The 17,253-nt window shown below is 40.5% G+C and overlaps 1 protein-coding gene across 1 annotated transcript; it reads right to left on the reverse strand.

The window, feature by feature from the left end:
* Positions 1-4,930: 4,930 nt before the first annotated feature.
* Positions 4,931-16,689, reverse strand: LOC124276026. Its single transcript, XM_046711668.1, has 8 exons — positions 16,272-16,689; positions 13,259-13,371; positions 11,892-11,977; positions 10,121-10,245; positions 9,407-9,550; positions 8,318-8,453; positions 5,780-7,749; positions 4,931-5,183 (listed from the first exon to the last, which is right to left on the reverse strand). The coding sequence occupies exons 2-8, from the start codon at positions 13,334-13,336 to the stop codon at positions 5,143-5,145; spliced, it is 2,580 nt and encodes an 859-aa protein (XP_046567624.1). The 5' UTR covers positions 13,337-13,371; positions 16,272-16,689; the 3' UTR covers positions 4,931-5,142.
* Positions 16,690-17,253: the final 564 nt, after the last annotated feature.

The raw sequence follows: 17,253 nt of genomic DNA on the forward strand, positions 1-17,253 counted from the left end.
GTAAGTCGGGTTACTGTCTATTAAACAATTATCAAACCCTGGCTTGCCAAAAGAATTAGGAGGAGGAAAATACATCCATGTTAATACTTCCAAGTTCGAGTTGGTGACTGTTGAAAAGCAGGGTGTAGGTACGACCTACAGAAGTGATGAATAACCTCTGCACCAATTCTTCGCGCCTGGAAGGATGGACAGAACGGGAACAAGAGCCTAAAAGCTTAATAACTCTACCCAAGTCTTCGGGCGTGATTAGATATTCACCACCGGGAGCGATGGCAGCAGTCACATGATCCAGATCTCGTGTTGTCACCCACGGGATGTCCAAGGACTAACTTCAGCTTAACAACCATTGCCTCCGAGTTAATTCCCAAGTGTGTTGATATTGTGGGAAGGGATAGTAAACTGTGTAAAATTAACCAATCATTTCAAGGATGCAATAATTTTCCATTATTATGCTATAGTGGACTGTAGCAACTGTATAGGGCTGAAACAATGCATGGACTGTATAACCATACAAGTAAAATGAAGTTTTCCTGCGAAAGATTTCCGCTAAGCTTCCGGTGTGTAGTCCCCGATGTCCTTCTAGATGATGATGATCTGATTCAGGTGTCCTTCGCGAATGCCTTCGAAGCTTCCTCGTCCGGTCCGGGAACGACGATATGACCTTCGCCAGCGAAGGCTTCCGTGATGTCTGATGGTCCGAATCCACATCAAGGGATGAAACCGCGAAGAAGGTGATGATCTATCCCGCTTCGAAGGCCTTCGCGAAGGCTGTACATCTAGGTCCTTTCGTCAAGGTGGTCCGCGGACTTCTCTTCGCTAAGGTGACATCAGTCCTGGTTGCTACGCTGAGGGGGGGTGCCTCTGGGGTGTTGTTTCCACGCTTGGAGCCTTCGGTTAAGGCTCCGGTCCCTGCTTCTGCAGTCTGTAGCTTATCCTCCATCATGGTCAGTAATTGCGCCTACGCGATCAGGTCCTCAGGGATGGATCTGCACGAAAGGTCGCCGGTGCCTTATTCTGCGGTGTTACCGCCCTAACTTGACAGGGGAGGCCTCTAACCTGGAAGAAAGCAGCCCAATCATGAAGGTTCAGGTTAACTGGACTGTAAGGAGGCTTGCTCTCGCTCACTGATATATAGTTGTCACTTGTGACGTAAGTCTTGAACTGTGAATTAAGATCGACCTCGTGGCGTGAGGTCGCTGTCCATCGTGGTCCAATCAGAACAAGGCATTTTGATTCTGTAGAATACCCGCCTGTGATGTCATCCCGGTGTAGCAGGAAAAAACCTTGTATAAAAATCTTGTGGCGTATGTCGGGATGATGATCGTGGCTGATCATCGTAAAAGACGCCCAGGTCTCGCGGCTGGAACAATCTCTCGTTGAGAAAGTCCTAGTAGACTTCGCTGATTTCCCCTCAGATGTCAACGCTGCCCTCGGTGTGCGACGCCTGGCGCTTGAGTGTTGGTAGCTGATGGGGACCCTCAGGAAGATCATCGAATATCAAAGCGCTGGTACATCAGGCTGCATGCTGATCTGCTTTGACATCACTGGTTGCCGCATCGGTCATTCTTTGATGTAACATCAGGTATGATGATCGGCTGATCATCATACAGGCCCAAACCGCTGTAGAGATGTAGTAGAAAACCTCTAGTCTACGGCCGCGACGATGGGATGTCTGGGGAAGCAGGACGCTTCTTGGAGATGGCGGACTACGCCCCACGCCTCCACCACTCTAGCGAACACCACACGGGAGGGGTCGCCAACAGCAGTAGACTGGCGAGGGTTCAGGTGTATCAGTCATACTAGACTCTGCATACGCTGACCTATCTGCTGCGCCCTCAAACGCAAAGTAAATATTAATAAAAGGTAGAATTGGATAAATTAGTACCGCAACTGCAATGTGAATAAATTGAACATGGCGCAGTACAATAAGGCATATTAAAAGTGGATCAGCAGCAGAATAAAACCGTAATCTGCAATAGTACAAAATTTTCATCAACGTAATCCACTGAAACAAACACGCGTCCCGTGAATAAACTGTAGAAAACGACTAAATATCAATATATAATCGTTGAAGGATACTAGCTAAACTCTATAGATGTCTATAATGCAGGTAACTAACTAAATATAAATCAAAGGATATAGTGTCGGGAGACACAAAGCCTCACGCCCAGCTCACTGGGCTTAAGAAGGAGAGAGTGAGGCACATGGGTGAAGGTGGCTTCTCGCTTTCCACGCTAAGTTCGCAAGAAGAAGACAAGCAAAAGAGCATGAGTCAGGATAAGAAAAATTGTGTTTTACTGATGAAAATACCAAAACTTAGAAAAATAAGGGTAGTTGGACGTTATTTGAAACAAACATTAACTGCCTGTGTTACGCCATCAGCATGCACGCTATCGACAGGTGAAATTGACACCTGAGCACACACGGGCTTAGGGTCATATCAATAGATGTTTTCTGCAAAATGTTGAATATGTGTACGTGTAGTATACGTATCAGTTATGTAAGGGATCATTTGTGTATGTGTGTTTGTTTGGAAATAAACATACGAATTACTGTACATTGGAAAGAATCCTATCACTTGTGTTATCTTATCGATTGATTGTAGAAATGTGCAACGTTTTAATAAATGTTTTGCATGTCAACAGTATATTTCAATGAAAAAATATGGATGTAATTCGGTCAGTTTAATCTAGTTGTGAACATTGGCCAAAGATTTAACGAAGTCACTGGTGTAGCTTCTTTAGAATATATATATTTTTCTTCTCGTAAAGTTTGTAGACCGCCCGTCTCAGCACTCCCTTGTCAAAGTTGTCAAGGATGGTTTAATGTCCCGGTTTTGCATTTGAGACGGTCCCTGTCTTGTCTGATTTGTTTACAATATTGTAAACTTGTTGGTAAGACATGCCAACAGCTCTACAAGTTCTGTAGTTAACTCTTTCTAAACTAATGAAAGGTTTACCTCTGTCTTTTTTAAGCAGAAAAAACTATAAACCTTTGCAACAATCGACTGCAAATCGTTGGCCATAGTGGACGCTGTGATAAAGGTGTGCATGCATGACGGGGAAACTTATTTATCAAGACTTAACATTTATATTAATATTTCTTCAATAAAGAAAACGATAATTTAGTAAAGTAACACAAACATTCAACATTTATTTGTTTAGGAAAAACGTTAATTCATATTTTTACACCACCTGTATTATTAGCATAAATGTAAAGACTATTTCAGATTTCTGTTGTTGAACTCTGAAAAAATCTTAAGTTGCTGTTTTGGTACCAAATTCTATCCTGTAAACTGCCCTTTAAATGCATGGGAATGTTAAATCGATTGAAATAAAAATTAGGTAGACAATAGGCGAGTTGATATATTGACAACATAGTATATTTATCACCTTTATAAAGATATTAAGGCTAAAAAGCATTTTTCTAGCATTTCCGACAGTACTTTAATGCCTTTGGCTCCAGCTTATCGAAACCAGTCTAGATTGTTGTCTTGGTTATTAACCAAAACTTTTCTATATGTTACAGATTGTAGCAAGGTCTAGCACTGTCAGTATTTATACAAAACCATACAGTATTTCACTTAAACACAAAACACTCGATTTGGAAACACATATACCTGATAAATACATATTTCTTTAAATGACAATTAGAAGAGATACCCAAAAATGGGAAAATAAATGAATGCCCACTCTTACTCCTTCATCAGGTGTATAATAACCCTTAACATACATACTAATCTCAAACAATTCAAAGCAATATAATAAAACATGTTGCCATGCGCCAAAATGGAATGTTCTGCCTCTACGATAAACAGCCAGGACATGTGAGATCAAGTCCAAACACTTAAATGTCAAAGTAAAGGCAACATACAGACAGCCCAAACAAGCTGATATATAAGGGCTATAACTCTATAGTACAGTCGGAAATAGAAAAAAACTGTTTTTAGGCTCTTACTCTGTATCCCTAAAATTTACAAAACTGCAAATAGCATATGTCGAAATAACCCACTTCGGCCTAACTTGGCATTCAGTGGGATGCGTAATAGGATATCCAGAAAAAATTTTTACTCGTAAACTCGGGCAAAACTTAGAAAAAATACGAATAGCTGCTGAAAACAATAGATCAGACTATAGATGGCAATTAGGTCGCTCAGCCAGGTATGACGACGGATCGTCGACTCACCTGGCATGAAATGCATGTGCTGCCTACAGGCGTCCAAGGGGTCATCTCAAAGATATTTTGTGCTTTTTCATGTGCATTGACTATGTCTCATCTATTGATTAACAGCTTAAGTGTCTTTCATTCATAAAGTTTATGTTGAGATATGTAAAATAGTTTGATACCTGATAACCATAGAAACGCATCGTATTAAATGTCTCAAAATATATACGTGGCATGACCACCCGATCGCGAAGATCGACAGGACTGGATATTATTTGTAAATTGTTATGACATGCCGTGTACTTCCCCAGTATAATTGCCCTATCGTATCTTAGCTGATATCTCTATCCCCAAGCCCGACCCCAACGATCGTCTGCGACACCTGACCAGGTTTTGCTTTTGAGACGAACCCACCTATCTGTTTCTTTTTATAGTGACAGTGAGACTCCATGGTAGCTACATCCTTAATAGTTCCAGCATGAAAGTTATTATTTTTTACGCCAGCTACCGTTTATAATGAAGCTGCGTCTAATTTCAAATGGTCACTTAAAAAGTGTCCTTTATAATACAATATCGTCGCACACTAATTTGCATACAGCCATGGTCTGTTCCAAATAATTCGTTTTGGACTTAGAAAAAAATCGCATTGCTAATTTCTGCACTAATCTCTCCTCAGTAAAGTCCTTTTTCTACGTTTCTTGTGTCCCTACCATTGAGACTGTAGTTATGCCGAACTTAGTGTAAGAGATATTTCACACTTGCACATATCAACTCCATAAATTGTAGAGATAAATGAGAAAATACAGTTTTTTTCTATTTCCGACAGTAATATAGTGCAACTCGCTAATAATTACCAGTAACTGCCAAGTGGCGATGGTGACATAACAACATTGCAGGAAAAGTGACAGATTTCGACTGATATGGCAAATATAAATGATTAATGAGGAATGGTGGCCCCTGATGTCAGGTCTACTCTGGTCACTGGAATCTCCCCTGTAGTCCTCTACCCCGGCCAACAACTGAAAGAAATATTTGCAACTTGATCAACTTAACATATTCACAACAACGTAAAAAATATTTTTCTTTCAAACGTCAACACTGAAGTTATATATCAAATTGTAATAAAGACACAGAAATCAGACAATTATCAGATGTAAAATAGCTTTAAGTTCAGAAAGATGACAACTAATGAGTAAGCAAATTTGTGCAAAGTTTGAAGTCATCCAAGGGAGGTAACTCTTTCAGTCATTCCACCAACTTGTCTTCTAATACTTGTCACAAGTGGCCTAGTGTCCATCAAAATCAGTTTAGATTGTAAGCGAGTGAATCAGGTTTTACACTGCTTTCAGCAATATTCAAGCAATATCACGGCGGGTGATACCAGAAATGGGCTTCACATATTGTACACATGTGGGGAATCGAACCGTGTCCTTGGCGTGACGAGCAGATGCTTTAACAACCAGGTTACGCCACCGCCCCAGTTTAGACAGTAAGAATACTCATGTTGTATACAAGATATATATACTTGTACTGTTTTTTTCTAGATACTTTCCCTCAGATGACAATCACGTTGCAGGTTATCATTACAGATGTGATAATCTAGGCTTGGACCCACCTTGTTTGATATACAGGTGCAACTGATCAGAATTCTTTGAACTGTGACCCACACCATTGGCTGCTGACCTAGCACTGTCTCTCTCCTGACTTTTTCTGCCTGACAGGATTCTCTGATAGGAATCTGACTCAACTCCAGAATCAACAGCAACAACATCAGACTCGGACTCGGAAGAAGCTGACTTACTGCGACCTTGCAGCATACTCATGGCGTCCATCATGGGTTTTGCAACAGTGTGATTTTCAGCAGAAGAATGACACCGACTTGATAACACAGAAGATAAATTACAAGGCTTGGGTTGAGTCCTTTGTTGACATGATATGTTTTGGGGAGGGGTTTTGTTGTGTTCTTCTAGAACTTTCAGAGGTTTGAACCTTAACTCTGCTTCAGGAAGAGATTGATTTTGTGTTGAGGAACCAGGGACTCTTTGTGGACGAGCCTTTGGACGAGCATTTCTTGGTCTTACAGGACCATGAAATGTTTGATCTTCCCTAAACTCAACAGAGTTGGGTGTCCCAACATCTTTATGAGAATCAGAAAGAAGAGCATCACCACCACAGTGATCAGGAGAACAATCAACATGAGCATGGTCCGAACAAGAGATATCAACATACTCAGTACTGCAATTATGATGAGCATGTTTTTCACTTTCAGGCAAAAAAGTCCCTGGCCTGCTCTCCTTTGACCTGAGTTTGTCAAGAATGGAAGACAGGCCCCTGCCCATGGGAGGCTTGTATCCGTTTGTAACACCCAGTCTAGCTAGGGAATGATTTGGTGAAATTGAACTGGAGGTATTTGTCAGTTTATCCATTGTCATGGAGGAGTTTCTAAATGCTGCTGGTGATTGTTGACTTGCTGGAAGACTACAATAAGAAGCCTGGTTTAATTGTGGATCAACATGGACGTTATCAACATCAGTATCAATTAAAGCTTTTGTTTGGCTGCCATCATTGGTTGGAATGTGAAGCATGTTCTTTAACATTGAAGTCAGTTGTTCACAATGCTCACTGTCCTTGAGCGGAAGTTTTTCACAGTTATCTGAATTTGATATCATCCCTTGTTCAGCACAGACATTGTGATTTGTCGTTGCTTCAACTTCAGAGGTAGAAGATTCACTTTCTGATGTATCCTGATTTGAAGAAGAGGTGTCAGCATTCACATAATGACCTCCCTCAGATCCAAGAAATCTTAAAAATAGTCGTTTTCTTTCACTGTCAGAGCTATAACTACTATTGCTTGAATCTTCATCGCTTGATCCACTCATTACATCACTTAGACTACAATGTCTACAGTCTGTATTTTCCTCGGGATCGGACATTGGTCCCATCATCATTGCATCAAGAACACCCCTCCCCATGGAACAGATTGTTTTGCCATCGATCACACTGTTTCTTGTGTCATTGACTACATTTTTGGGGGTGTCATTTCTCTCACTCTTCGTGTCATCAACTGCGCTCTTTCTTGAATGGTTTCTCTTGACATTGATGACACCATTTCTTGAGCACTCTTCACTCTCTGACAATAAACCCACTTGTTTTTGTCTGACATGAGACTGCATAAAATTCCCCGACACAGTTTCACCACCTTCATTTTGATCTGAAGAGATCCTCTTATCTAACTCTGTGGCTGTTTCATCCTCCCCAGAACTGATGCCACATGTTCTGTCACTACAGGGTAAGTTTGAGTCTGACTGTGATTCATTCAAATCTGACGCACATGCCATCTTTTCCTCTAAGCCCGATGACAGCCCCTTAGTCTTCTGGATGGCATATGTGAGATGTTTTACAAATGTTTTCTGATTCCCTCCCCTAAGCTGGGAGCTGGCACCCTCTGAAGTTCCTGAGTCAGGAGCAGACAGACTTTGCAGGTCATCATCTTCTTGCGCAATGGAGACAACATTTTCCAGGATAATCTCAAGATTCTCGAAAAATGTATCAGTTGTTTGAGTTGGAATCCTTCCATTTGCTTCACTGTAAAATAACGTGTCAGTGTGACAACTATGCCATGGCACATATTAATCACTACACATGTTCCAATACTTTGAAGGAGCTAAGTCATCAATCACAAGAACCAAAATACATCTTAACATGATACATCATTTTCATTGTGAAAAATGTCACAAATGTCTATTCATTAAAATGTTTAGGTTTAAGGGGTCAATTAAGGCTCCAAAATTTGTTTTGAGACTTTAAGTATATATTCTTAAATTATCGTCCACATTAAATTATCAACATACATTTACTTTCATGGGTCCCACTTGGTTGACACTTTTTTAATAATTCTGCTTTAAATTTGTGTCAGGCGACTTCTGATTTGTAACTATTAGTGTAGAGCTCTAAGTATGCCATAAGCTGCATAATTTAAAAGCAATATCATGTCTAATTAAGAATACTTCAGATGTAGCACCTTGTGCATGCATTAGTCACTGCAATAGACTCCAGTTCATGTCCATGTGGTGACTGTTATCAGTCCCTAATAGAGATGGGTAAAAGCATTGGTACACAAATTAAACAGGACACATTTGTTCATAAGCATCACCTTTTCAATAACTTCCTCTTGATTTGAGAGATGGTCTTTAGCTGCTGACCTATGAGGTCTCCCTGAAGGACACACGTCTTGCGGCACTTCAGCTTGTTGATGTCAGCCATGAGCTTCTCTACATCAAGTCTATTGCCTGTGATTAAGAGCATCAGTTCATGGTTAAGCACAGCATCGGCCATGTATTTTCTGTATGTTATGTGCTTTATTTCAGTAATGTTCCCCTCTGTAATACAGCTCGTAAATAATCAAATCCAAACCAGGCAGTACTGATTCTGATTAAATTCCCTCTTATGCAGGAATAAACCTAGGATGTGTTTCTGCGGCATTTCCGCATCAAAATATGATTTGTCGCTGACAGAAATTTGGGTTGCGTTCTGTGGACACAAAATATCTGAAAACGCCGCATCCAAAAAGTACAAGTGCGGCCTAAGTAAACATAATGCAGTAAATATTGTTATCGTTCGCCTCAAGATTTTTAAGTGAACCAGTTTTACTCCACATGCAATAATATCCCAAACTGGTTGTTGTAATAAGTTCAGCCAGTGAGTGAGTATGTGAGTTCAGGTTTACGCCACACTCAACAATATTCCAGCTATATGGCGACTGTCTGTAAATAATCAAGTCTGGACCAGACAATCCAGTGATCAACAGTATGAGCTTCGGTCTGCGCAATTGGGAACTGATGACATGTGTCAACCAAGTCAGTGAGACTGACCACCCAATCCTGGTAGTTGCCTCGTACGACAAGCATGGCTTAATGAAGGTTCATTCTTACCTGGACCTTCACGGGTAGTTCAGCCTATGAAAGTGTGTGTTTCTACTCTTTCATTTCCCAGCTGTCACTGTCTAACCAGACATTATGAGCAGTGGTCCATGCTGTTGGGGTATGATAACATGCTATCAAACTTGTCATAAAGACTGACCACTCAATCTGTTTGGTCACCTCTTACAACCAGCACAGTTTTCTGTGAACTTATTCAACATAGAATCTCACAGATGAATTGACCCATCCTTAACAAAGGGAGGTAACTCCATACATGACTACGACAACATGGGGGCCTTGGTAAGCTGTCTGACAATGCATACCTGTCTGTAGGTTGATCTCAGTGCAGGAGTCTCGCAGTCGACTCTCACTCAGCAAGTTGTCCATGGACATGCGGGTAATCTCCACCGGTCTGGTGGGCGGGGCATGTTTGACCCTCCGATTCGGTGAGTCTTCCAGGTGACCCTCTGACATAAGAGTGTGAGTAAATGAATATCTTAAAGCTAAATTAATGAATAAATAATAATTAACACGATCCAGACAGGAATTTATCTCTACCTGATTGGAGATTTATATCTGATCAAAAATCAACAAAAGCATCATTAAATTCCCAAATTGTAAGCACAATTTACTTATTTTATGGCTTTGTTGAGATTACTTGTTTTCACTGATAATATGACCAATAATCAGAGAGCTGTTTAATGCTTAGTTGAATACTTTTGCATTGCATACATTCTACAAATTTAGGACTTGCATGAAATTCAATTTTATTCCCAAAATTGGCTACTGGGCTCCTGTTCAGAATCCTGGATAAATCGCTGCCAGTTAAAACAAGCCTCAACACAAGGTTCATCAATATTTGACAGGTATGATTAACAGGAAGAACCATTTATTGTTAGGTCTATGCATATTGTGCATCTAATCACATTAGGACAGAAATGAAAAGACATAGGGTTTTCCCTCAAAGATAAGACAGGACTGCGGCTTTTCTTGCAACACATTGATGGACGACACAGAGTGATCATTAGGTAACATACCAGCCACCAGTTTGAGCCTAGTATCAGAAGCAAGTTCAACACTGAGCGTCCACCCCTTCAGTGACCATTGGTCCACTTCTCTCACAGCAGTCAGTGCGGCCTGGGGGTCAGTGAATCTCACAAACCTGTGGAGAGAGAAGATTTAGGCTGCTTCAACATCACCCAGGAGGAAAGTCGTCAGACCTCAACATGCTCAAGTAACAGGGAATATTACATTCCCTCTCTGTACATTTTCACAGTGCAACATTGTGATCAAACCTACTTCTCAAAACAAATAAACCATTACAGTAAACACTACTGCCCTCAGTTTGTCACGTCAAGTCTACAACAACCAGGGCTCCAGATAAGTTTTAAACATCAGGAGTACATACTCCTTGTTTGTTCCATATAGGAGTACTTGAAAACCTTAAGAGTATATTTAGAGTACTGAAAGACAACTAATGGAGTGTCAGTAATCTTGTGTTTCGTTTCATATATGCTCCATAACACTGCTACTCTTGTGTAAACAGGTCAATGAACAATAAAAGTATACTTTTTCAGATAAATACGTCTGTAAATGATTCCCCATTGCTGTGGTGTGTATATGCTACGTTTTTGAAATTATTTCCTACCGTATCAAGCATATGTTTTATCTGTACATACACCAATACAGGGGTGGATATAACCCATTGCCCAACGTCCGAGTCCAGTGTTTTTTTCTGTCGGGCAAGCAAATTTGTATATCACACTGTACTGGTGTCCAGTTGACTTTCCAATGTTAATAATGTTGTTTATTTAAAAAATCAACCAGAAAACTGCTGGTATAGTGGACAAATTATCAGGGCAAGTGATTTTACATGTTGCACTGTACCGGAGTACACTAGCAATTTTAAAGTTATTTCCATCCCTGCAATATTGCCCTTATCTGGAGCCCTGAACAACCAAACCACAATGGTAATGGACACCACACATACAGGGTTGGTGTCTTGGCTGCTTGAGTGTCAAAGTTCTGTGGATTGTTACTCACATTATCAATCACTGGATTGTCCGGTTTAGATTTGATTATTTATAGGTTTGTCGTCAGATAGCTTGAATATTTGCTCAATGCAGCATCAAACAATGCAGAAAACTTCAATCGTAATAATATTGAAACATTTGTTCCAGAGCACAGTTCTAACAGAGAACTAGAAGGAAAATCTAATTCAAGTTTGATTAGACTGACTGACTGAGTAAGGTTTTACGCCGTTTTTAGCAATATGCCAGCAATATCAAGGCAAGGGACACCATAAATGGGCTTCACAAATTGTACCCATGTGGGGAATCGAACCCGGGTCTTTGGCGTGACGAGCGAATGCTTTAACCACTAGGCTACCCCACCACCCCAGTTTGATTAGAGGTGAGGTGAAATTGGGTTTAACGTCGTGCTTGAGAATATTTCGCCATATGACGACGTGCATGCGTGTGTATGTGCGGCTGCTTGTACTAGCCCAGACTGAAGCTGGTTTTATAGTGCTAGCTCACTGAGATACCATGCCGCAGTGAAGCATGAATAGGAATACCCCACTCAGACATATTATACTGACTCTGAGCCGACCAGTCCTTGTTGTACCCATTAATGCCGAGCGCCAGGCAGGGACCAACAAGTACCATTATTTTAACGATCTTTTGGTATGACGCAGTCGGGGATCGAACCCGCGACCTTCCGCTCTCCGGGCGGACACTCTAACCACTACACCACGGAGGCGGTTAGTTTGATTAGAAGATGAATGAGGTGATTATGTGAACTACTCACCCATAGACATATGGACCTGGCACATGATTGGCAACAAATGTCCCTGAGATAGGGCCACAGTGCTTGAAGAGTTCATACAGTTCGTCCTGAAATAACAAATGGACATGCACAGTGAAGGGGTTTACCTTGACCAACAAAACAACACTGAGAGTTCCAACATACCTCATACCTAGCTTTTTGTTTCCTGTCAGTATCACTGCCTGTTTCACTGTGATCGCATGTTGAAAAGAACACAATTCTGCTGCATAAACTTTGAGTGTTGTGCCCACTGTCGTTTCATGAGGGTAACTTGGTCAGCGGCATTTTGTTTGTTGGTTGGTTCATGACACAGCAATATTCCAGCCACAGAGACAGTACCAGGGCTCCAGATAAGGGCTGTATCGGCGTATGTACGGATAAAAATATGCACGATACGGTAGGAAATAATTTAAAAACCGTAGCAGATGCGCACCACAGCAATGGTGTACGGTCTTAGAATCATTTACAGACGTATTTATCTGAAAAAAGTATTGTTTTATTGTTTATTGACCTGTTTACACACAAGTAGCAATGTTGTGGTGCATATATGAAACGAAACAAGATTACTGATAGTCCATTAACTTCCATTCAGTACTCTAAATGTACACTTAAGGTTTTCCAGTACTCAGTATTGAACAAATAAGGAGTATGTACTCCTGATGTTGAAAAATTATCTGGAGCCCTGAGTACTGTATATAGACTGAAATATATTCCTTAACAGCCAAGCTGACAAAGGCGACACACACTTGTGAGCAACTAGAAACAGGTTATGGGGTAATATCATACCACTGACCAGATACATTACCATTGTCTTTTCCAGTAAGTCATGTCTTGATACTATTTTCTCCTTACATGAGATCTCATGCGAATATTTTACAAAGTGACTAAAATCAGCTGATTGTCTTTCTGTCAGGAAAATGTCATTTAGCTAAATGATGGAAATGTTTGAATTCAGGTCAAATGAAGAGCAGTCAGAGACGTAACGTGTACGCCAGACGACCTATTGTCTCCTGTACGCAATACAGGTCTGCTCTGCGGTACTAAGTGAAGCGCTTGACCCTAATTAATTTAATCGCTATGAAAAGCCTGTTGGTGGAGTCACCATAAAGACATCAAAAATGTGCATTTGTAGTGTTTGCTATGATACTGCCAACATTACTTCATTCAACTAGGCTGGTTGTATAGAAAAGGATAACTAAGCATTGTAGTAACATGCTTGTTTAACACAATGCTGGTTCTGCCAGGTAGCTGCTAGGCATTATAGGCCTTCCTGTGCTAAAACTAGATCTGTGACAACATACGTAAACCAACAGTTAGAGCCCCAGGAAATACTATCAAGAGTTACATACCTCTGTGGTCTCCCTGCACAGACGGCTAACAAAGACGGAGTAAGTTCCATAACTTCTCCTCTTGTCTCCTCCACTCATGCTGCCCTGGTTGATGGCTGCACCTGCGTCATGCCCTGAAACAACCAGGGTTGGATAGTAGCTGCCAAAACAGATCAGCACCAAATGGAACAAATAATTCAATATAATGCATATTCCAGTCAACAGGCCTGTGATCATGCCGTTTAAATTTTGTTTGTTTATTTGTTATCTGACGCTGTATTCAGCAATATTGCAGCAATAAGGCCGCAGTTTGTAAATAATTGAGTTTTGATCAGACAACCCAGTGATCAACAGCATGAACATCAATTTACACAAATGGGATGCAATGACATGTCATTACTGTCAACCAAGTCAGCGAGTCTGACCACCTGATCCTGTTAGTCGCCTCTTACAACAAGCACTGGTTCTAACCAGCATCGACCCGTAACATCAAGGTTGTTTCCTTTTAGCCAGATGCATATTATGGGTTTATTTATTGATGCAAAGTATTTTTTCAGGGAAATAGTGAATTTGTTAAAATTATGTAAAAGATGTGGAATAGTTTACATAAAACATACAATTTAATTCTCATTTCTACTTATTACTCTTTCAGGCAGACCTTTCCTTTGAATGGGTTGTAGTCAAATGGGCCAAAACAAAAGTCAAATGGGCCGAGGCCAAAAGTCAAATGGGCCAACATCAAAGTAAAAAAGGCCGAAAAAGTGGGCCAAAATAAAAATTTAATAAATTAAATGACAAAATACTGAAATAGTGTAAATAGTGTTTAGTTTGTTGTTGTTATTTTAAATAGAATTTGAGCATGTGACTCAAATGTTTTCATTGTTAAGTGTCTTGACTCAGTGTCATGACTAATCTGTATAGTGTGCAGTGTTCCAAGACTGTAAGAAGCTGTCCATAGCTGAGGATGTTATTGATATTGCTATGATATTAGGCCAAATAAAAAAAATGTTGTGGTTCCGATTACACCTTTTAAATTTAGGGAAGGTAGGTAGGAAGGAATTTTGGTTTACATTTTTTTAGAAGTAAAGTGCGAACTAATAGCACATTTATCAATGTGTAATTGTTTATTCAATCACGCTTGCCGCCATTATGTTGACTTTGCTTATTTTATTTCATACCTCGTAAAAAAACTAGGGTCAGCACCAGAATTCAAGGGTCGGTTCGGTAATCTGAACCACAACATTTTGTTTTTTAGGCTTTATGTTTTAATGCTATATATGTCAATAAACAATGAAAAACATTTGCAAACTTTTTTTTGTTCGGCCCATTGGACGTTTTCCATCGGCCCATTTGGCTAGATCCCCCTTTGAATGACTGTTGGAACCACTGTACAGAGCTGCATATTTCATGTCATCTCAAATTTTGTCATTGTTTGTTGAAGATAATTGTCTACGGATTAAAATCAGATGCAGAGTTTAACCCAAACTCACAAATATGGGGATCACGGGCAATTAATAGAGAGTGAGTTTACTTTGCATTGGCAATATTACAGTCATATAGTGATGAGGGCAATTAATAGTTTTAAGGGTCCTAGTGTGCAATATGAAAGCCCTGTGAAGATTTAGTGTAGAGAACTGTAGGTTTTAAACTTTCTTTAGAGCTTGGAATGACTCACTGATCATGTGAACTGATTGATGAAAGGATGCACGTAACTGCTATGAAAGAAACTACCAAACATTTAGCAAAGTCATAGATGTGTTGTGGGTACAATGAATTATATTGTCCCTCTGTACATAGCGAATTTTTTTGTTGCATCCATCCTTAACAATAATGTGAATAATGGACACAAATTTATGCATTGCATAAGACGCTGCATATGCCATTCTTTTGTTGTGCATGCAACACGAGTGTTTAAAATTCACGCCTGCCCAACCGCCCGGAACAGTCTATTTTCATCTCAGACAGTCAAATTTCAAAAGTAGCCTGTCCGGTGGTCTGGTAGATGTTTTTACCATTAACAGTAAATATTTCATAATATCAGACAGGTTCTCTTGTCGTCAGTTTGAGGTGTTTAAGTTATTATGATAATTATGTTGAACTATTCACGATTGGACAATTCATTTTATACTAACTAATCACAACACATGTACTTTCAGTTTACCTAAACTCGGTGCATTGCCTGTTACTGCTATGTTGGTCATTGCGATGCCTACAAGCAACAGTAAAGTATCAGAAACCTGATTTATTTATTTTTTAAATTTTATTGTTGAAAACCGTACAGGCGAGATTGTATCAGGACTGGTAATTTTTAAAGTTACCAGTCCGGCGGTCTGGCTTGGAATTTTGGGAGTTTTAAACACTGGCAACACACATGTCATTTGGTCACTTTATTGTTCAACATTGATGGTTGGGTCCTGTATCGGTCTTTTGACATCTCATCTTGCAACATGATCATATGCATTCAAATGCAAATACACATAAACCAATTGTGGTTATGTATATTCAACATATCAAAGATGAATTGGAAAAGTGTAAACAAATGGGGTAGGGCATCTCTCAAAAACACAACAGTGTATGCAGTTTGATGTAAATCTAGTTACCTTCAGCGTGGTGAGGCACATAAGTATTCTCCCTAACTAGGTCCACTGGCTGGGCACACACAATCTCCAGGGCGGATACAGCTGTTTGGTGTGTGTGTGTGTGGGGGTGTTTGGTTTGTTTGCACACTTCATTTTACGAGAGTTTCAATGGTCATTTAATAAACTTTTAGGACAAAAGGAGGGTGCGCCTAGGCTTTCCAAGTAATTAATTCCACATTGCCCTGTAAAAATGTTATAAAATAATCAAATAATTAAAAAAGAAGATCAGTGCCAGTGGCTGCCACCACCGTCCCTTCGACCCCCATTAATAAAGAAAAAAACAACCTATTTTTTTCTAGCTGCAGTACCGAAACGGATTTATACTTATGCATTCAGTGCGAGATGAGCACTAAGAATTATATTCTCTGGAGACAAAAGCAGAATGTAACACTCACTCAATCGTTTCTCCTCTCCGCCATTCTCCCGCGCTATGACGACAGCAGGACAGGAATACCTGGATTGCTTGTGCTAGACTAAATGCGAATGTGTTCAGATAATGTGAGGTGATTCCAACACCGCTGTTCTACAACTTTGGTAGATAGTCACTGCATTGATATCACATTAGCACTTGAACTGCCCATGTCCCCCATGTTGATATTCAGAGGCAAAGAAAACGCACATTTTTATGAAGACGGCTGCACCAATACACTACGTGAAGATTATAGGTCATACGTATATATCTGGTGGGAACCGAAGTTAGATTAACGTTTCATGCTCTCATTGTAAACAAACTAATTAATCCGCCACGTGCAGACAAGGTGGGACAAAGCGGGTCATTCTGAACTGGGCCCCGTCTCTTTTATCCTCAGCGCCTTTTGCGAAACTGGTTTTGCACTCTCCTACCCAGAGTTCCATGCGGCAAGCCAGCATAAGTCATCGCTGTGCCGGAGTGTGCGGGTTTTGGTTTCTGAAACTGGTTTCTCCTGTTATAAACGAGTGTCCAGTTTCGGCAAAGACCATATGGTTTCGGATACATGGTTTCAAAGTGAAACGAATTTCTACTTGTTTTGTTTTAAAACAAGTGGATGGTTTCATCATCCGCATAGGCGGATCCAGAGGGGGGGTGCAGGGGTGCGCACCCCCCCTTTTGTCCTGAAATTTTATTAAATGACCATTGAAACTCGGGTGAAAATGAAGCGTGCACCCTCCCTTTTCTCAATAGTGTGCACCCTCCCTTTTCTCAATAGTGTGCACCCCCCCTTTCTCAAAAAGCTGTATCCGCCCCTGATCCGGATTCAAAATGGATGCCAAAAAATGTCTCAGCTACTATATATGTGCAGGGAGACTATATAACGTGTGAGTGTGAGCAGGGGAGAGGCCGTGTCTGCTCCCCAGAGTGAAAGCAGGGGAGCGGCCGTGTCCACTCCAAAAAAAAAA

Source organism: Haliotis rubra, unplaced genomic scaffold (genome assembly GCF_003918875.1).
Source record: "Haliotis rubra isolate DU_JTF1 unplaced genomic scaffold, ASM391887v1 Scf205, whole genome shotgun sequence".
Classification (NCBI taxonomy): domain Eukaryota; kingdom Metazoa; phylum Mollusca; class Gastropoda; order Lepetellida; family Haliotidae; genus Haliotis; species Haliotis rubra.